Genomic DNA, 22,824 nt, shown 5'->3' with positions numbered 1-22,824 from the left:
CTTACGATCAACACGTCTTTAACCCTTACAGTAGACAGAGCCTACAGTCAAGAAGATACTATGAGGCCGCGTTCATGTATGATATACCTATATGAACCTATAAACGAGTGGTCAAATTAACGAAAAGTCACTTGAATCTCTCTCTCTCTCATATCTGCGTGTTACCGTTAGCACCCTCCACAGAACCGTACCAGGACCCGGGGTCCGCCTTCCGACTTCTACTCTCCATTTGATCAGATCTTATCCTCGGATTTCACTACACGTCTACAAATCCAAACAGAGGTTTTTATAACGCTTCACTCGTGACAATGTTCCTGTCTCATACATACATACATATGGTCACGTCTATATCATTTGCGGGGTAGACATAGCCAAAAGTCTTGAAAAGACTGAATGGCCACGTTCAGCTATTTGGCTTAACGATAGAATTGAGATTCAACTAGTGACAGGTTGCTAGCCCATCGCCTAAAAAAGAATCCCAAGTTTGTTAGCCTATCCCTTAGTCGCCTTTTACGACATCCATGGGAAAGATACGGAGTGGTCCTATTCTTTTTTTTAATGGTGCCGGGAACGGCACACACACGGCACTATCATGTCTCGTTTGCTGCAAAATCTCACCTGTACAAATATGTCGAACAGTCTCTGCGATTGAGCATTGTAAGGCACCCCCAGCCGCTGGGCGAACTCCTCGGGCGCCACCCAGCGGGCGCGGGAGCCCTGCGCCGCCAGCTGCAGCTCCAGCTGGGAGCGCTCCAGGCTGCAACGGGGGAGGGATCCCGTTTACGATACATACATACATACATACAGATAAGCTAGCAACCTGTCACTATTTGAATCTCAATGCTATCATAAAGCCAAATAGCTGATATAGCCATAATCCTGGCGAGGTAGACAGAGTTAACAGTCTTAAAAAGACTAATAGGCCACGTTCAGCTGTTTGGCTCAATGAAAGAATTGAGATCCAAATAGTGACAGGTTGCTAGCCCATCGCCTAAGAAAAGAATCGCAATCGTGCCTTAGTTGCCTTTTACGATATCCATGGTAAAGAGATGGCGTGATCCTATTCTTTTTTTGTATTGGTGCGGGAACCACACGGCAAGCTAGAGACATAATTATCACAATAGTTCCTACTTGGGCCGACAACAGAGCGCCGAGCTTGCATGAACAGAATTATGAATGTGGATGAAGCGAAGGAAGTATGCAGAGATCGCGGCAAGTGGCAAGACGAAAGTCTCCGCCTACCCCTCCGGGAAAGAGGCATGATTTTATGTATGTATGAACGTAAGGGCCGAGGACATCAAAGAGGACAAACAATTCAGTGGCGCCCTCTACAGACTTACAAGTCTTCCACTTTTATAAGTTACATCGGCATTGTTCGACGGCGCAGAATAGTACAACCGACCGCCGAATCTGGCCGAATGAAAACATTAGTGAAATAACGAACTTATTGCCACTTCATAGGATTTTAAATCCCAAAACAACAGGAGTCGTGTATCTCGCTCATTACCGTTTGTGGCGCTCCTGTGAACTCCAGACATGGCGCGTACGCAATTAGCCAATAGCGAACGGTTTTGATCCCGCGTTCAAATGGCGCACGATGATTGGCGCAAAGATTTTCGCGCCATGACAAAAATTGACATCTGCGCAGGTACATACGGTGTTATTTATTATAGTGGTAGTACTGTACCCGAGTTGTCCCCTCAGCTCGCTGACCTCCCGGGCGGCGGTGGCTCCGGGAATGCCCAGCTGCTTGGCCCGGGCCGCCAGCTTGCAGTCGTCGTATGTGTAGTCCAGCACAGGCACACCCAGGGCTCTGGAAATGCACGTATATACAGGGTCTGGTTAATCGCGTGGCATATTTAAGGTAGTAGTAAATCATGAACACGCTAACTTTATAAAATAGTAGTTGTCCCGGCAAACTCGGCCAACAGTCCCGAAAATACTGAATGGCCACGTTCAACTACTCGGCTAAATTATGGTATTGAGATCCAAATAGTGACAGGTTGCTTATTCGCCTTTTACGACATCCATGAGAAAGAGATGTAGTGGTCCTATTCTTTTTTGTATTGGTGCCGGGAACCACACGGCACACCAACCAACGAAACACTTTTTTTATTATTACATAATATTGGATATATACATACTTAATTTATGTTTTAGTTCAGCAGTATATGTATGATTAATTGGTTATGAAGTACCTATGTGATCAGAATTATATACTCACTACTAGTATTCAAAAAGATAAAAATAATCAGAATAGTCCGCAAATTTTGGACACCGTGCATGATGTTCACAAATAAAAAAAAAAAGAAACTCACTTGGCCATGACATTCCTAACGTTGCTGGCATACAGTTTAGGGTCCCTCTTCTCATCCTCAGTGGGATAGTAAACAGGCAGAAACTCGATCTCACACGAGCTGTGCACTTGAGTCAGCGTAAGCCAAAGCAGCTTAAGCCTGTAACAAAATATTTCATTACCAGTTGGGCCGCTACTTAACACATAGACTGTTGCTACCTTTTACTGTTATGTATCCTACTACTATTATAAAGGCGAAAGTTTGTATGGATGTATGGATGTTTGTTACTCTTTCACGCAAAAACTACTGAACCGATTACCATGAAATTTGGTATGTAGGTAGCTGAAGACCCAGAATAACACATAGGCTACTTTTTATCCCAGAGTTCCCGCGGGATTGATAGGGTTTCCATGCGGACGAAGTCGCGGGCGGCCTCTAGTCTAATATATTTGTACGAGCAATTCTTGTATATATATAATCAGGATCTCGGAAACGGCTCCAACGACTTTCATGAAAGTTACAGATTAGGGGCTTTTCGGCTCAAGGAAGGTCCTAGGTTCGAGAAAAGCTCGGTTCCCAAGATATATAAACATTTTAAAAACCGCGTTTTAGAAACTATATCAGCGCCATCTCTGGTAAACCGAGCAAAGCTCGGTCAACCGGGTACTCTATACTAATATTAGAAAGCTGAAGAGTTTGTTTGTTTGTTTGAACGCGCTAATCTCCGGAACTACTGGTTCGAATTGAAAAAAAAAATATTTTTTTGTTTAATAGATTATTTATCGAGGAAGGCTTTAGGCTATATAACATCACGCTTCAACTTTGAGGAGCAAAAAAAATCACATTTGGCTGGCTGCCTTAATTATGAGATTGGGATTTAATTACAGGGACAGGTATACTAGTAACCTGCAAGAATCCTTAATTTCTGAGCCTTCCACTTGATTTTTACTCAGATTAAGAAGCATAAAACTAAAAGCCTACCAGTGAACTACCAGCATTTATAAAATAAAATGCGTGATTAGAACTAACGATCATACATACATACATACGTACATATAAATACGTCTATATGCCTAGCGGGGTAGACAAAGCCAGCAGTCTTGTAAAGACTGATAGGCCACGTTCAGCTGTTTGGCTTAATGATGAGATTAAGATTCAAATATTGACAGGTTGCTAGCCCATCGCCTAAAAGGATAATCTCAAATTTATAAGCCAATCCCTTAGTCGCCATTTACGACATCCATGGGAATGAAACGGAATGGTCCTATTCTTTTTTTATATATATTTAACTAACGATCACCAAATCATAAAAGTCTGCAAATGTCACACAACAACAGCTAAAATAGAATGGTACCTAGTTCTGATCTGAGTAACTTACGCGCCAGGTCCCTCCCAGGTCCAAGTGACGGTGTCTCTGGCGTTGGGATACCTGATGATGACCGGCTGCACCGGCACTCCCGGGTAGAACCCGCCGGGTTTGAACGTGATGAGGCAGGAGCGGTTGGTGCATGTGCCTTCAGGGAAGATCAGGACCTGGAAATCAATGGGGAGATACACATATTTTGATAGATACTAGCTGCGCCCGCGACTTTGTCCGCGTGGAATAGTTATTTTGGGCATCATTGAAACCCTCAATGATGAATAATTTTCCCTACCCACCAACCAACGATACTATATTTTATAATAAATAAACATCCAAGACCCAAGCCAATCAGAAAAAGTTCGTTTCTCAACATGCCCTGGCCGGGATTCGAACCCGGGTCCTCCGGTGACACAGACAAGCGCACTACCGCTGCGCCACAGAGACCATTTTCATATTTACATGTTCGTAATGTATGTTTCTAATACGTATATGTATATATATTTTTTGAGCAATAAAGATATTTTTTATTGTATTGTACATGATATAACATTCCAAAAATTTCACCGCCTACTTATTCAATAATAAATTGCATCGGTAATCAAACAATTTTGATAACAACAAGCAATTAAATTGATCAATCACTTGTTGAATAGTTACAAAGATAGCGGTCTCTTTGATTTCGTATTATTAGTTTGAGAGTAGAGAAAGCAAGCCCTTATTTTGAATGATTCGTGATGCCTTTTATTCCTAATGTTATATAATGTCCAATCTTATTTATTTGGTTATTTATATAAGTAACTATGGCGTTGATATCTTGATAAAGTATCGTGTCACCGCTTAAACAGATCATAGAGCCTTCAAATAGCATAGCATGTTTTTGCAGCATGCTTCTCTTAAAATTTCGCACACACATATTGTAAAGAAAAAGTAAGGTGAACAAAAGTTACATATTACCTCTAAGAAAAATAATATTCAAACTACTATTCGTTTTCTGCGCAGTATTTATGCGCAGCTTAAAAAAATTATAAATAAATCTCAGAATTAAGGTACAAGATGAAAACAAAATGTACCATGATGGTGTCACAAATATCACTTGCGACATCATTATACAACCATACTTACATACCACTTTTATACATACATGTAATCTCATCTATATCCCTTGGAGGTAGACAGAGCCAACAGTCTTAAAAAGACTAATAGGCCACGTTCAGCTGTTTGACTTAATGATAGAATTGAGACTCAAATAGTGACAGGTTGCTAGCCTGTCGCCTAAAAGAAGAATCCCAAGTTTATAAGCCTATCCCTACGTCTTTTACGACATCCATGGGAAAAAGATGGAGTGGCCCTATTCTTTTCTCTATTTGTGCTAAGATTAAGCAGAATTCTATGTACCGGTATGTAAGGATGGCATCGTAACGATGTCACAATGATCCAATACGGGTTAGGTTCCAATGCAAAGTTTTTTTTTTGATACGCTAAATTGTTTGGTTGGCAATACATTGGTTATTAAATGGGTATACTGGATATTACTGTAGCGTTGATGGGTCTCTGCTATTTAATACAGATAACCATCATCGCTATTTATTTAGAGCTATGTTTTTAGTATCAGGTGCCATTGATCTGCTTTAGGTTTGTGACTATATGATTGATGTGCGATATTGGATATTGCGTGGCGACTTCGCATTTCGACACCAATGCAAAGGTTATGGAGGTCAGATGGGAGTCGCTTCGTGTCACCAGGGCTTACCCCGGGCTCGTCTCCAGAGTGGTGAAGATATAACCGGTGCTTACGCCAGGAGGGCAAAGAATTAGGTCTTTAATCCCCACTGTGTGAGTTAAAGTAGGTATTGTCTTCTTACCTGTGGCCAGTCCTCTTTGGAGGTGGCTCTCTCGATGATCTCCTTGATGGTGTTCTGCCTGGAGTTGGGGTCATCACGCCACACATACACCGGCTGCGTGTAGTTTATCAGCTCTGGAATATACGTATTTATTTTGCTTTTATAGATATGTCTCTTATAATACATGGATACTTTTAAAATAAAAAAAAATATATTTTCTTTCAAACTACTCTCGTTATCCATCAACGGAGTTTTGAAAAAAAAATGTATTTGTTCCAAGAAGATTTGAAAAAAGTTGCCAGTAATCAACATTTTTCGATAAAGTTGCACAAATTTGCTGCATCAGTAAATTTAGTTTTAAATATTTGTCCATATAAGTAAAACATATGAGTTTTAAATCAATTAAGTAGTTGGTTAAATACACAAAGCTAGAAATATTCGTTTAAATTTATCTTAAACATGGTGAATACTAACACTACAGTGAATGTACGTAACTAATATAAAACTAATTTTAATATCTATCTATCATGCATAAAATTAAAAATAAACTGATGCGCATGCGCAATGTTAGACTTACACTTATCTCACTTACAAAAATCTATAATCTTAGAATTATAAAGCTATTATTCAGATATGGTCTTACCTGTATACTCAAACTACTTTTGAAAGTACCTACTACAAAAGGTAATTTCGCCTATTACACATACAATATAAACGTCCAAAAAACAAATAGACAAAAAATAAAATCCAAGAAATTTTGACAGCGTGTGGTTTTGTTAGTTTCAAATACGGCTTCCCATGGCAAGAAAAATAAACCTAGCCTTTCCCATAGAAGACTTAAATCTGTCTTTTATACAGGGTGTCTGGTAAATCGCTTTATTGAAAGGGTGCCTTCAGTCACTCATCTGATTCTCTTTCCAAATAATTATTTTAAAAAAATTAGGGTTAAAATTTTACTTAATTATCCAACAAAAACAAGAAGCGTAGGAATCCTAGCGGGCGGCATGTATTCAAACGACAAGTCGGCAGCGCGACGTAAATATTGTAATGGCGGTCATATCCCATGAGGAGATCTTTAAGAGATTGTTTTTTAAAGTTGAAAGTACCGTACCTTTTTTGCCTTTTGACCTAAGTACTAGTAGAACTGAAGAATGGTCATTTCTGATATGTTAGCTCTTTCATTTACCGCACATACTGCAATGCAGGCTAAAATACCATCTTGTAAAACAAATTAGCGTTTAAATAGGTCGGCGTATAAAAAGTATGGCATAAAAAGGCACGCAAACTATTGCCATACTCATTTACTGTTTGTTGCATAAAACCTATAATTCATTATTTAAATGTGATACATGGTACTACTAAAAAAAAAAAATATCAATCTGTCGCGACCTATTGTTTCATTTTTATTAGGTTATGGGCCCAGGAATACCTCAATCATGATGTAATCATGTGATTACATACATACTATATCAATCTGTATAATACAAACATACATACATATAATCACGTCTATATCCACTGCGGGGTAGACAGAGCCAACAGTCTTGAAAACACTGATAGGCCCCATTCAGCTGTTTGGCTTACTAATAGAATTGAGATTAATATAATGTGAAAAATCGTTTCAGCGAAACGCGAGTTACTCGCGTACAAACAAACATACATAGGTACATGCAGGTCTAACTGTTAACCACCATTTTTTCTGAAGACGGTAAAAAATTAAACCATTTAAAAGCTATCACCAACAGTAATCAGACCAACTGTAATGGAGAACTATTCATACTAGGATCCGTCTGAAGTATCTAATTTTCTATATCTAATTTAATTAAAATATTTTAATCTATTTTAACAATGGAAATTGAACGAATGGTTTGCTACTACGCGTAGTATAATTAATACGCTCCAAAATTCATCTCTCTTCTCACGGGTCTACTGGAAGAGATTTCTTTTGATATAAGTAGCACCTTTGTATTAGAATAACTGTATTTAATGCTGCTGTACATTCAGTCAGAAAAGTATCGGGAATGGATTATTTATTTATGGTTCCAAATTCAAAAATTTGTTTTTTTTTTTTGTTCATGTTAGATTGGCACAACTGTTTTCCATTTTGGCGCGGAGTTTGAGTTGCATCTGTTGTTTACATTAAATACAGTGCTATTTTTAGTTATATCATATCTAGTGTGTATTGCTAATTTCATAATGGATAAAAACATCGAACAAAGAGTTTGTCTTAAATTTTGCATTGCCAATGGAATATCGTGTTCGGAGTCACTGAAAATGTTACAGAAGGCTTACGGTGAATCGACTTTATCAAAAACTCGTGCTTATGAGTGGTACAAAGCGTTCAAAAGCGGTCGAGATGTGATGGAAGATTTGCCTCGCTCTGGTAGGCCATCAACGTCTGCAACTGAAGTTAACATCGCAAAAGTGAAGGAAATAGTGACTGAAAATCCTCATTCAACTTTGAGAGAGATAGCCACCGAACTTTCTGTATCTCACGAGTCGATCCGTACCATTTTAACTAATAATTTGGGTATGAAACATGTTGCCGCTCGGCTAGTCCCAAAAGACCTGAATTTTTTTCAAAAACTCAATCGCATGAGAGTCGCTGAGGGCATGCTAGAACGAGTCAATTCCGACCCAACATTCATGAAACGCATTGTTACTGGTGACGAGACGTGGGTTTACGAGTTTGACATGCAAACTAGTCAACAAGCTTCGGAGTGGCGCCTTCCAACTGAACCGAAACCGAAAAAACCACGCCAAAGTCGTTCAAAAGTCAAAGTCATGTTGACTGTTTCCTTTGACTATCGCGGTGTTGTGCACTCGGAATTCTTGCCGGAAGGTCAAACGGTAAATAAGGAATATTATTTGAGTGTTATGCGGCGTTTAAGAGAGCAAATCCGACGAAAAAGGCCAGATTTGTGGAAAGAAAATTCTTGGATTTTGCACCATGATAATGCACCTTCGCACAAGGCCATCATTGTGAACGAATTTTTAACCAAACACTCAACAAATACCATCGAGCAACCACCATATTCACCAGATATGGCTCCAGCCGACTTTTTTCTTTTTCCTAAACTCAAATTACCACTTCGTGGCACCCGTTTTCAATCGGTAGAAGACATAAAAGAGAATTCGCGGCGAGAACTGACCTCAATTCCGGAAACAGCGTTTAAAAAATGTTTTGATGATTGGATTATTCGTTGGCGTAAGTGTATCGTTTCTAAAGGAGCATATTTTGAAGGTGATAAAATAAATTTGGATGAATAACAAACAGTTTGTGTATTATTGATCTTTTCCTGCTACTTTCTTGACAGAGTAGTATATACCTAATTCTGTGTACATAAATAAATAAAAAAAAATTGTTCTCTTTTTAAAAAATATCTCTCATCATCATGAGAAGTACCTACATAAAGTCAATAATATACATGTGCCGTGTGGTTCCCGACACCATTAGAAAAAAGAATAGGGCCACTTCATCTTTTCCTCATGGATGTCGTAAAAGGCGACTAAGGGATAGGCTTATAAACTTGGGATTCTTCTATTAGGTGACAGGTTAGCAACCTGTCACTATTTGAATCTCAATTCTTTCATTAAGCCAAACAGCTGAACGTGGCCTATCAGTCTTTTTAAGACTGTTAGCTCTGTCTACCCCGCAAGGGATATAGACGTGATGATATGAATGAATGAATATACTCAATTGGTCATAATTGTTCCTAAGAATTTGAAACCAAGACTCATCGATCAACGGCGGACGTCATAACCACTCAACTAAAGTGTTATCACATCACAGATTTCACTGTCCGTCGTGACACAGAAAGTGGAAAGTGGATTGAAGTATTTACCGAGAATTCACAAATGATTATGGCATTAAAAATCTGTATGACATGTGATATAACTTAACACTTGTATTATTGCGCAATGAAAGGTTAAAGTTATTTAGACTGATTGCAGCTTGATGCATTTTATTATGTAAATAGCGACCCGCCCCGGCTTCGCACGGTATAGCCATAGTATTTAAAAAACCTTCTTAAAAAAAACCGTCTTTCCAAAATTTGAAACAGGAACAAAATCCGTTCACAGTTTTCCGAGTTTAGCGCATACCTACATACAAACAGAGAAAATATGTATGTGAGAAAATATGTGCCGTGTGGTTCCCGGAACCAATAAAAAAAAGAATATGACCACCCTATTCCTTTTCCATGGATGTCGTGAAAGGCATACGCCATACCAAGACCAACAAAAAAATAGAAATTAGCAAATCATTACGTCACATGGCATTCCCATACCACAATCAAATAAACCTTACATAAATTGAAATAAAGATAATATTCGTCTAACAAAAAACCAAGGTGATGATGACTTGAGTGTTTGTAAACACCTTTAGTAATAAATACTAATAACTAATTGATATCGATCTATTTGCTACAATTAAGTCTACAAGGCATAGCCTTACGACCACTTTAGTTTTAACCGACTGTGAATGAAAAGGGAGGGTGTTAAGTTGTTTTTATTTTGGATTATAAAAATTCTCTGCTGATGCAGAATAGAATAGAATAGAATAATTTCCAAAATTGGATACAAGGTATCACTTATTGACGTCACATCACTAAAATCTTATTATTACTACTACCGCTTAAAAAGCGCATGTGTAGAAGAAGCGGCGGAACAAACTACACTGCAGCATTTTCATCGGACGGCAACCACGTCAATCCTTTAAACATGTCTGTATCGATATGACATATAAATATATGTACTTTAAAATATAATACGTGTAATAAGTAAATTAATACTAAGTCAGTATTAAATTTTATTAGTTAGTTAACATAATAATTTCAACGGAAACTATTTTCTTATTCCTTACTTTTATTTTCCAACTTTTAAACCTTTTTTTTTTAATAATTCTATATCTATATTTCAATTGAACTGCCAAAACAGTTACCGAATAGCGAAACCTAGGCTCCAAAACCATAGCGGCTGGAGGCACGATAATGAGATAAAAGCGGACAAGCCTGTAATTCACCTGTCAAATAAGGCGGAGACCCCGTCTCATTATCACATTGCTTACCGTTAAATAAAATAATATTTCACAATTAGAAAGTTGTTACTTAGCGAGAAGTTAAGTAAGATATTAGCATATAGTACCTACGTTTACTCTTTACACATTTTATTTACATACATATATATATTCACGGGGAAGACAGAGCCAACAGTCTTGGAAAGACTGATTAGCCACGTTCAGCTGTTTGGCTTAATGGTATAATTGAGATTCAAATAGTGACAGGTTGCTAGCCCATCGCTCAAAAGAAGAATCCCAAGTTTATAATCCTATCCCTTAGCCGCCTTTTGCGACATGTAAAATGGGATGGAGTGGCCCTTTTCTCTTTGCTATTAGTGCTGGCAACCACATGGCACATATTACATCCCTCCCACATTTATATCAAACCTGGAACTACTCTCGAGGGTGGGTGCAGTCCGGTCATGATGCCACGTGATCATGTAAGTAAAATATGCTATACTGACGTCCTGGTAAAGGGTCAGGTCAAAAGTACCCGAAACCGCCGAGCTTGCATGAAGAGAGTTATGTATGTGGATGAAGCGAAGGAAGTATGCAGAGATCGTGGCAAGTGGAAAGAGGTAGTCTCTGCCTACCCCTCCGGGAAAGAGGCGTGATTTTATGTATGTATGTACTAGAGGCCGCCCGCGACTTCGTCCGCATGGAAACCCTATCAATCCCGCGGGAACTCTGGGATAAAAAGTAGCCTATGTGTTATTCTGGGTCTTCAGCTACCTACATACCAAATTTCATGGTAATCGGTTCAGTAGTTTTTGCGTGAAAGAGTAACAAACATCCATACAAACTTTCGCCTTTATAATAGTAGTGGGATGTATGAAAACATGACAGTTACCTGAGCAATAGCAAATAACAAATATCGATCGTTGTTACATAAGTCTCGCAGAACCTTTCGTGGGCGACCTTGTCTAGACTTAGGGCAGGCGATGCCGAAGCCCTACTGCAGAACTATATTTACTCAGCAGTTGGTTCTAGATTTGTGGTAACTAGGTAAAAATGCCGTGTGGTTCTCGGCACCAATATAAAAAAGGATAGGACCACTCCATCTCTTTCCCATGGATGTCGTAATGGAAAGGGTTATACACTTGGGATTCTTTATACAGGCGATGGGATAGCAACCTGTCACTATTTGAATACTAAGACTATCTAAGCTGAACGTGACCTATCAGTATTTTTAATACTGTTGGCTCTGTCTACCCCGCAAGGGATATAGACGTCACTATATGTAAGTATTGTATGTAGAGTAAAATAATTCTTACTAGCTTTTCAGCATTTTGGCCTTAAATGAATCCCTGCTTACTTATCTCGCTTCATCCGCATTCATAACTCTCTTCCTACAAGCTCGTCGGTTAAAGATATTCTTTACCTGTCCTTTCGCTAAAATTTTAATTATCAATTATATCGTCATCGTATGGCATTATAGCATTATGAATAAGAATAATTACTTTTTTGACACAGACGGATTTTGGTTTTCACTTTCAATAATTAAATTAATTAGTTTTAGACACGTGCATTTTTTACCGCACCAGCAACGGACCATTTTGAAAGGCAAATACAACTTGACCCCAGAAGTTTTTGAACGGGTCAACGAGATGACCGTTCGTCTACATTTTAAAAGAGCGAAAGCATGTTCGTTGACAGAATTCAGTTATTTATTGAACCAATATTTCAATCGTAAGAAAGGCTTAGAAAACTTTGCTCGTATACTCGTTGAAAAATTCAATTCAAATTCAAAATTTTTATTCATTATTATAGGATGCTTTATATCGCTTAATAATTGTCAAATCTTTTGGTTTCACAACATTGGTTGACGTCAAATAAATTACTTAAAACTAAGTTTACTGCCGTTTCCAAGGCGTCGGTGCAGAAGAAGCGGTAACAAACTGCACTGCAGCATTTTCTTCAACAACTTCAACTTCACAACTATCAAAACTTAGAATAGAAATGTGGACGAGAGGAATAGATTGTTCAGATTAATTTATTTATATGGGAAAAGTTTTATTCGACTTAATGTAATGCAAAAACTATTGCTTCGATTTGAATTTAGCTCAATATAGCTTAAGTTCTTTTTAAAAACTGGTAACAGCCTTTAAATCTGTTCAAGAATGTTAGCTCTGTCTGCCCCGTAAGGGTACATCCCTTGACCCTTGACTTTGACGTGACTATAATTATATATGATATAAAAATGGTACACGTATACTTACATAGATTTCACCCTGCATTTTTTTTTTACTTTGACTACCTACCTTAAATTAATAGTCAATTTCACGCAGACGAAGTTGCAGGCAAAATCATATAGTTTTAAAATAAATAGAGCTAAGAGAGCAGTTTCGATTTCTACCTCCAATCGTAAGTTATTATTACTTCTTTGCAATAAAGATATTACAAACAAACAAACAAACAAACAAACAAGTTATACCTACTCATATTAATTTACCGGTTAATCGTAACCTTTATAATTAAACTTTAAAGGTTAAGCTCGCGTGAACTTTAACAAAAAAATATGCCACACGATATGGTTCATTGATTTTTAACTGAACAACGAAATACCTAATTAACGGTGTTTTAACACGCAAAAGCTAAATTTACCATCTTGAAGGGTCGAATTTTCTCAACTAACTTTGTATAAGTACTCGAAAATCACATCTAAGTAATATTAATTATACTAGTCAATAGTAAATTAAATAAAAAGTAATAAAATAATTGATAGTAGTTTTGCCGTGAGAATATCAACTATCTAAGTAATATTAATAATTAATAGTACATAATTAATAAAATAAAAATAAATAAAATAATTAATAGGAGTTCTGCTGTGAGAATATCGAAATAAAAAATATCGTGTTGATACAATAAATGATCCATTTTGTAACCTTCCCAGCATGCTCATTCATATGATCACGTCTTTATTCCTTAGTAATAGGTAGTACCTACGTACATACGTACGTGGTACGGGGTAGACAGAGCCAGCAGTCTTGATGGACCGATAGGCCACGTTCAGATGATAGAGAATTGAGATTCAAATAGTGACAGGCCCATCGCCTAAAAGAAGAATCCCAAGTTTATAAGCCTATCCCTTAGACGCATTTCACGACATCCGTGTGGAAGCGATGGAGTGGTCGTATTCTTTTTACATTAGCGCCGGGAACCACACAGCACTGCCGGGAATGCTTTATGTTTTTAACTTCTAAAATATTATTTTCTAAAGACATAAAATATAACAAGCAAAATAATGTATTTAAAGTGCTTGTTACGTGCGACGAATCGTTTCTCTAAACCCTTTCAAGACGTCCAAAGCACGTTTCTCTTTTGTCCCATTGTAATATTGTTTGTTGTATGGATGAAGGTACCTATTAATTTTGTCTATTCTAACCAAGTTCCGGATTAGCCCGGTCTGTTAGCGTGAAAAGGCCACAAAGACGGTCTTTCCAAGGCTGTGCCAAATACGCTTTAGACTTGAAAATTGCTTAACACCTTCAATGTGAAATAGTTACTAGGCTAAGTTTTAATGATACATAGGTACATACATACATAAAATCACGCCTCTTTCCCGGAGGGGTAGGCAGAGACTACCTCTTTCCACTTGCCACGATCTCTGCATATTTCCTTCGCTTCAACCACATTCATAACTCTCTTCATGCAAGCTCGGCGGTTTCGGGTACTTTTGACCTGACCCTGATCGTTGTTAAAATTATGTTAAAATATATATAGTTATAAATAATAATGATATAAATACCATTCTTCCGTTTCCGTCCATAAACTTGAAAACTGGATTTTCACGTTGTAATATTGTCCAAAAAATATTTTTTCATTGTTATCTTATTCATCCACTAGTTGACGCCCGCAACTCCTTTTGCGTGTTATTAGAAATACGAAGGTTAAGGTTATTAAATATATTCAAATTTTACTGAGTACTTATTACAGAGTAGCTGGTCCCTTTGGCCTATCCCTTGCGGGGTAGCTAGAGCCTGGAGTCTTAAAAGACTGTCAGGCAAAATTCAGCTGTTAGGCTTAATGATAGAACTGAGATTTAAATAGTGACAGGTTGCTAACCCAGCGGCTATAAGAAGAATCTTATAGGCGGTGACAGAATTTATAGCCAGTTCTTAACCAAACTGGATTAGGATATAAGTTCCGATTCTAAACAACAAGTTTATAGGACAACAAGACATAAAGTGGGCAGTGGTTAAAGTTATTGAATAGAGAATGCTTAAGAAATTAATCTCCTAAGATTAAAACCCGCCATCAAAAACTTCTGAAGCATTAGTTGCTTGCTGGTTATTGTACAACTTCTGGCTTACCTATACAAGGTTAATATTAAATTTTCAACAAAAACTTAGGAAGCAATGCGTACAAATTCCACCACCAACACCTAAAAGCCCAACATCCCCACCACCACCCAAAAACCCCCACTCACGTACTTCCAACATAATTGTCCATGCTCTCTTTCCTGACGATCACGGAAGACATCTTGGTGGCATAGACAATACAGCTGTCTAGGAATGAGGAGTGGGGGGCAACTACGAGAATGGGCGCCTCTTGCCTAGACGCCTGCCGGCCGCGGATGGTGATAGCCATACCGCCCGCCAAGTAAGACATTTTCCCGATGAAACATATTAGGGGTTTCAGGGCCCTAGAATAAATAAAAACATGTTAATTTACAATTTCATGTAGAAATAGACGAGTAACTAACATTTTGAACTGTCTTAAAGAATGAAATGGTGTAATTAAATTAGATTAAGTAAGTTTATAACGGGTTTGACGTAGAATTAATGGCCGTTTTGAATAACGATTGATTTGATTGGGTAAAAGAATTGAACTTTTTACAGAAATAATTAGTTTTTTTTTTTCAACAAAATTAAGATAATTTTCTGAGATTACTATGTATTTTAAGAAATCACAATAACCAAGGACCGTGTAAATTATTGTCTCTAAAACTTTAGTGTTCTTAATTAATAAAAATTAAAAATATGATTATAATCTTGCCAGACTCAGTATGTGATCAACCTTATGAGGTTTCCATAATTAATAATCATGTAAACCAAGCTTTTCCTGGGACGAGACTTATTGGAAGAATTTTGTGGTATGTAATGTTATACCATAAAGTTCTTCTAAAGCTTTAAGAATTTTGACGGCTTTCCTACATTACATCATCGGCACGAGCACGGCTCGGTCTACCCAGGTACTTACTAAGTTCTTATGCGATAAATGTCCATTTTTTACTGGTTTTTTTTCATAAGTATTAACTCCATTTTAGGGAAAATAGTAGAAAAGAATGATAGTTTCCCACAAAATTGCGTGAGTGGCAAGTACACCACGCATCATTCAGATAGTTTCAAAAATAATTTAGCATATCTATTGTTCGATATTCTAAAGTCTATTAGTAAACTATAAAATATAATAAACACAAATTCTTTTGCAAATTAAATGTGTTCATTAACTTGACGGTGTTCATTAACTTGACGTCCTAATTTCGTAACTAATCTAGTGGTGCGTGAAAATATTGATTGTTCCTTAAAAAATTGCGATAAGACACTCGTATTTTCGTCGCAGTTACAAGTAGAAAAATATATTCGAATGAAAAGCGAAAACCTTAAAACTATTTCAGTGTTTAAAAACATTTTTAAAGTGAATAGCAAGTGGATAGGTGCACAAAAATAGTAGCTACTGATAAAAAATGCATAACAAACTGTGTGTCATGTACACTTTAGAATAAAATATCTTTCCCGTGGATATCTTTCCCACTCCATATCTTTCCCATGGATGTCGTAAAAGGCGACTAAGGGACAGGCTTATAAACTCTTGTAGTTGATGGGCTAGCAACCTGTCACTATTTGCATCTCAATTTCATCATGAAACCATACAGCTGAACGTGGCCTTTCGGTCTTTTTAAGACTGTTGGCTCTGTCTACCCGGCAAGGGATATAGAATAGACGTGTATGTATGTATGTGTTATGTATGGCGGTAAATCCGAGTACTTTTTTAATTTATTGCTAAAATTGTGTTACGACTAAAATTTTATACAGGGTAACAGACTCAGCATTCTTTTGTTTCCTATATATGATGAGTTTACACCAATGTAATAAGACTTTAATAGGTAATAAAAAAAAATATTTTACGTAACTATACACTTGTATAATTTTTACAGGCAAATAAAATGAATATACAAATACATAATATCAAACCCACAAAGCGCCCTGATGGCTCTTTATGGCAATGATTAAGACCATTTATTTATTAAAAAAAACTGTACAACATTCAATCAATCCTAAACTCATAGCCGTAACATGCAGTACAAATAAAAACACTAGACAAAAAAACACTACGATAACGAAGTCATAGACAATCCTATTGCACACGAGCGGCAAAAAAAACGTGCCAAAACGTTAACAAAACAAAAATACTATAAAATACTCGTACTATAAGACAAGGACAACTACCAAAGCATAAACTATCTAGAAGCCGCGATTTTACAAAATCAGATTTTTCAGAATCTCGTTTGCCTATTTCTTAAACACCAATTACAAAGAAGAAAAAGCTGCAGTGCAGTTTGTTACCGCTTATTCTGCACTTACGCTTTGGAAGGAGCAGTAAACTTAGTTTTAAGTAATTCAATTGACGTCAACCGAGGTTTTGAAACCAAAATATATGACAATTATTAAGTGATATTGAAGTGTCCCATAGTAATGAATAAAAGTTTTGAATTTTAAATGAAATGGATGGGAATCGAATTTTTACTCCTACTATAAGGCCAATCAGAAAGAGATGAGTTTATTTAATTCTTATTTAGGATCTTGGCTTCCAGATTGTTTATAAGTCCTTCAAAGACACATATGTATTTTGTCTACAAACGGTGCACAACATAGAGATAATAAGAACAACTACAGCCCGGCTATAAGTTGACCAATACGCAGTCTTTTTATGCAAGCTGCCACCTGTCGACGCCTCTGGCTAACCACTATGGGTCAACTTATACACCGGATATGTACCTACTCTTAATCGTGTGCACGGCACATTTAATAAAGAATGCAACTAAGGAAACACACAAAACTTTGGCCAAATTAACATGAAACCTCTAAACAATACACTGCATTTGTTAACGTGAAATTAGATATATTTTTTTTCTATGAATTTAACAGATTTGTCTTCAATCCAAAACATAGCATGTAGGGGTTAATACGTACCTCAAAGTTTATCCATATACCTATCTTTACAAAAACGAAAAACACTCACTGATCAGGAGATCTCAAAAAATTCGCGCGGGAACGGTAGATAACGGGATTTTTGTAATATGCAGGCGGGGCCGCGGGCTTTCCCTAGTACCACATAAACGCATCGAGATAGAAATTACTGCATAAACCCTATTTTTTTACGACCAACAGTTACTTTTTAAAGAAACAGCCTACTTCTCTTAATTATGTTTTTACAAAAGAATAATCGAAACTAAAATTTAATTGCTGACATTTACTACTTAGACTTTAGAGTAAGCAAATAATTGTTAATTTATTTTGTATACTTTGCATAATTAAAAAGGTAATTTTCATCTGCTTACTCGCTAGTTAAATTAACCTAGATAGGTAGGTGTGAGTGTTTTTTAACAATCGTTGTAATTACAAAATACCGCGTAACGCTTTAAATATTAACTACGTGTTTATATTTTAATTTTATCTATAACCGTTAACAAATGCAATGATATTATATTTTAAAGCAACAAGACAATAGAATTTTCAGAAAAATGGTTTAAGTTTTCCCCAACATTTTTAAAATTTTTATTATTATTCCAAGATACTACATATTGAATAAGGCGCGAAATTGCACATATCATTTAAAAACATAGAGCGCGATTTGCAAGAATTCTCTGAATTAGTTTATTTTTCAGCCTAACAAATCTACATTCCTAACCCTATTGTCCTGTCGCTTCAAAACCCTCCACTGATAACCTACGTCCAATAAAAGGCAGACGCGCCGTGTCGGCCTTAGCCACGACACTTGGAGCCCCGAGTACGACGATCGCGATAGCATCGAAGAAACTCGAGTGAGGCGCCATGACGACTACGGGGGCGTCTCGGGGGCTCGGCGGGAGGTGCTCGCGTCCAAGGATCTTGACGCGGTGGAAGCCGGCTACTGCCACCACCAATCGAGTGAGCGACAGGATCGAGAAGCGCAGTTTGCTGTTCACAAACGTTCCAAATTCAAATTGTTTTTTTTTTCTATAGAATGGCGCGAAAATGAAACCAGCCTGAAAAACCACTTGAAACTAAAAATATTTGAATAAAAAATAACCTTAATTTGCCTTGTACTTTACGTGTCTTTTTTTATCTACACCAATCAGAAATAGACAATTTTCTGAAAATGTTTTAAGATTTATGGCTCCTGTTAGAAACTTGGTTATTTAATGTGTTTATTTTTAAGGAGGTTATTAACGATACGTTCGTGAATACAAGACTTTATACTCTTCTCTCTCTAACTATCTCTACAAATGAACTAAAATAAAATATACCAAAACGCTCCACGCCCATTTGCCTGTCATTGCAATCCCCTACTTTAAATACAAACAATATGTACCCATAGGTACTATAACATTCACGTATCAAACTAGTTGTGACAACCGGTTTTACACGTGCATAGCTATGTATATTGAAGTCTTTGAAGCAGATAGATATTTATTTATAAATTTATCAGTGCTGTTACTCTCGCTTACTGATAAAAAGAAGCCCTTTCACTTATTATAATATTAAAAAAAATTATCCCACTATAGATATTCGGGCACGTTAAACTTAATAATGGCGAATTATATGAATAGGTATGTAACAACTGTGATAATTTTTTCACTTAAAACATGAACTACCAGGTCGAATGGCATTAGGATTTTAACACGTAAGTAGGTAATTAGATCTATTAAAGTACAAGTAAAGGTCTATCTAATAAGCAAATTTTGAAATTGACGTAAAAAAATGTAAAATTTGGTCATTAAATTTCAAATAACTATGTAAATAAAAAAAAGATATGTTTTTCAACATATATCAAGTAAGTATGAACAATAAAAATATATTCGAGTTTGACTCAAAAAGGCACGTAATGGTTTTTTAGAGTGAAATGAGGACGAAAAATGAGCTCTGTTTCTTTATTTAGAAATCATAAAGTTGATTATCATTCTACGTCTTACAAATTCATATCATTTACTTAAAAATAAATTACTTACAAGTGGACTAAATATAAGTATGACAATATATACCTAACTACCTACATTATAGATACTTAGACGAAAAAGACCAGACAATTTTATGATTGGAAAGTACCTACTTAGGTAGGTACTTTAGACCAACGTGTGACCGTCTCTAACTATAAATTCTAAACCTACTTCTGAATCAAGGCACCTTTTCCATTTCCGTATCATAAAACTACTTAGGTACATATTAATATCAAATTGTAGGAATAGGTACATGTTTACCGTCTAACAGTAAGTCTTTTACGTAAATTGATGGATAAGTAGGTCATACAAACGACGGTATAGTAGGTAGAAATACTCTCACTCTCGCCACCTTACTTTCTAGTCAGTCTTCGCCATTGGACCTTACTTCACAAGAAAACAGGTAATCGTCTACTTCCTATAATGTTCTTGTGCAATAAATAATTATAAGGTGATTAAATGTTTAACTTCACATAATATTAAAATCTTCGGGCATTTCCTATATCTAACGTAGGTAAGCTCTCTCGTTTACGTCATAATACTTGAATTTGTATGTTTAATAACAGTAGGTATATACGACAGGTATTATGTTTTTAATAATAATAATGCCAAAAACATCAAATAATGATTTAATTAGGTAAGGCTATCTACATATTTAATAGTAGGTACCTATGCTCGGATAATCTCATTTTAATAGTGACGTGGTGAATTTATTGTGTCAATATACAGGTGCGTACACGTAGATATTTTACATGTTATAATTCTGTGGACGTATTTAACGAGTTTACAAAAAACTATGGTGTTTGTTTGGGTAAAGAAAAAGAATTACACGTCATTAGGTATAATGGAATGACTTGCATGTATTCAAAATTTCATTACAATTTTTACTGAATTGCAAACAAACTGACAAACAAAATTTTTAGAAAAAAAAAGATAATGACCTACCTATATGTAATGGCATTTGTCATTTATTAATTTTAAAATTGACGCGCCGATTTCTATTTTCCCGTCATCCTACCGAAAAAAATGGTGTCATTGTCATTGCGCCATAGTGATGCGATGCGATATCCGATAGTTCCGAAAATACCGGAAAAAATAAGTCATTAATTTCACATTTCCAATATCCATTAGCAAACTTCTATAAACACACATTTCAGTATTAATTTTAGCGTTTGTTATTGGCTTGATTTTTTTAATATATTATGCTTTAAACGCTTTCTCTTACTAAAATAACAAAAAATTAACGAAATGTTGTTATAAGTAGTATTCGATATGCAAAATCATAAAAACTTAAAAAATCATAAGCACTTTTATACTCCGACAAATTTCACTAACATCCTACATGCCCGCCATCTTAATTGTCTTTTGATCGATGCCACTCCATCCGGCTCGCGATGCAGCTGACCTCGACAGCTGTCGTGTCATCAAGGTCACATCAACGGACCTGACGTTCCACATCTTCAAGTGTCTGACACACAAATTGGATCAAGTGCATTTTAATGCAAATCGACCCTAAAATACAAAGGTGAAGTGTACATATTGTGTGCAGAAATTATTTTGGGTTCGTTTCGGGTAATTAAGTAGTCTAATTTAAATCTGAATGTACAATAATTGCCTTGTTGATATGAGATAAAAAAAATTGTTGAACAATAAAGTCATTATCATTTTTTTTGGGAAAAGGGAAATATAATCTAATATTTTGTGTTATAAAATTGTAGGTGGAATAAAATTAGATCTTAGTTATCGCCTTTCTGCTAAATGAAAGCTAGAGCTAGCTACAAAAAATAACAAAGACTGAAATTAAACTGAAACCTCCAAACAAAAACCTTCACGGTTTTTAGATACCTTTTATTTTAAACCGCCTTGGGCTATTTTAAGAGTTGTCTGAACTCTTTTAAAAAAAGATATTGCAGTTTCCTGTGACTTTGAAAAATGTTAAGTTACGAAAAATCGTTTGAAGAATTGAACAGTAATTACCATCTACGAGCTTAACATTGACACAAAAACGAGCCTTTTAATATAGAACCAAAGACTGCATATAAAACAACAATGACACAAACGAAAGAGTAAAAAATTGACATTGACCTAATCATACGTCAGAATATCAACTCTATGCGGAAAATTAAGTAGGAGGTACCTAGTGCTTTAGTACAATTTCTTTGGTAGCTAGTTGCTGTTGTAGTAAAATGAGAAGAAATTTCAGTAGATGTTGGTAGATTTTGTCTTTAATCTACTAGAAGGCCTCTACAATTTGTGTTGTTACGTGATTTTTACTGAATAAATGATTTATTATTACAAAAACTTTTATATTTAAATTATTTTTTAGAGCACATATTTAAAATTTGCTCCGTCATTGATTCACCCAGGTATTTATAACAACAATGTTATCTGGTATTGTTAGTAAATATTATTTTAGCTTGTAATAATTGTAAACTTATTTAAAGATACTAGGTTATTTAAATAATAAAATTGAGGTTAATAAAATAGGTCATGACATATCGATAACTTAATCGTTAATTTTTAGATCATGATTGGCTGTTCAAACAAAATTTTTGACTGACAAAAGATTTGCTTGAAAAATTATCAAACCTATAGACAAAAATAAGATATCAACATATTATTATCTGTGGAAACTGGTGCAGTAACGGTATTATAAGGGAGACTAATAATAATTATATTAATTCATAAAATACTCTCCTATATTAACATCAACCCGTTATGTGACGAAATTACACGTCAACCCGTTATAATAGTTTGACTAAACCACAATGGCTATTCATAAACTTTTAATGAGGAGTTTTTTTAGCGGGATCTTCAATAACGATAAATTCCTCATCCATAGGCAAGAAGGGTGGCTAATTTACATAATTTTAACATCTATAAGATTACCTTCTCCATCCAGTCATCGGTTTTCTTCTGAGATCTTCTTCGCTCAGGCCATAAAGACCTATGCAGGCTAGGAACCAAGCAGTCACTATTAGATAGCAAATGACTATTACTCTAAATGGAAGCAGTATCACTGTGAATATCGCCGTCTGAAACAAAACAAATAGTTTTATTAG

The 22,824-nt window shown here is 36.1% G+C and overlaps 1 protein-coding gene across 1 annotated transcript in view; it reads right to left on the bottom strand.

Moving 5' to 3' along the window:
• LOC106133395 (lysophosphatidylcholine acyltransferase) overlaps positions 1 to 22,824 on the bottom strand; it is a 37,198-nt gene that overhangs the window by 6,000 nt on the left and 8,374 nt on the right. Inside the window, exons 2-8 of the mRNA XM_013333104.2 lie at positions 22,652 to 22,797; positions 14,994 to 15,205; positions 5,523 to 5,635; positions 3,676 to 3,830; positions 2,319 to 2,456; positions 1,688 to 1,813; positions 619 to 757 (exon numbers count right to left, since the gene is read on the bottom strand). Of these exons, the coding sequence (XP_013188558.1) occupies positions 619 to 757; positions 1,688 to 1,813; positions 2,319 to 2,456; positions 3,676 to 3,830; positions 5,523 to 5,635; positions 14,994 to 15,205; positions 22,652 to 22,797 (1,029 nt within the window). The remainder of the gene's footprint in view (positions 1 to 618; positions 758 to 1,687; positions 1,814 to 2,318; positions 2,457 to 3,675; positions 3,831 to 5,522; positions 5,636 to 14,993; positions 15,206 to 22,651; positions 22,798 to 22,824) is intronic.

This window comes from Amyelois transitella, chromosome 11 (assembly GCF_032362555.1).
Source record: "Amyelois transitella isolate CPQ chromosome 11, ilAmyTran1.1, whole genome shotgun sequence".
In the NCBI taxonomy this organism is placed as follows: domain Eukaryota; kingdom Metazoa; phylum Arthropoda; class Insecta; order Lepidoptera; family Pyralidae; genus Amyelois; species Amyelois transitella.
The sequence above is the reverse complement of the archived record's forward strand: the minus strand, read 5'-3'. Positions and strand labels throughout refer to the sequence as shown.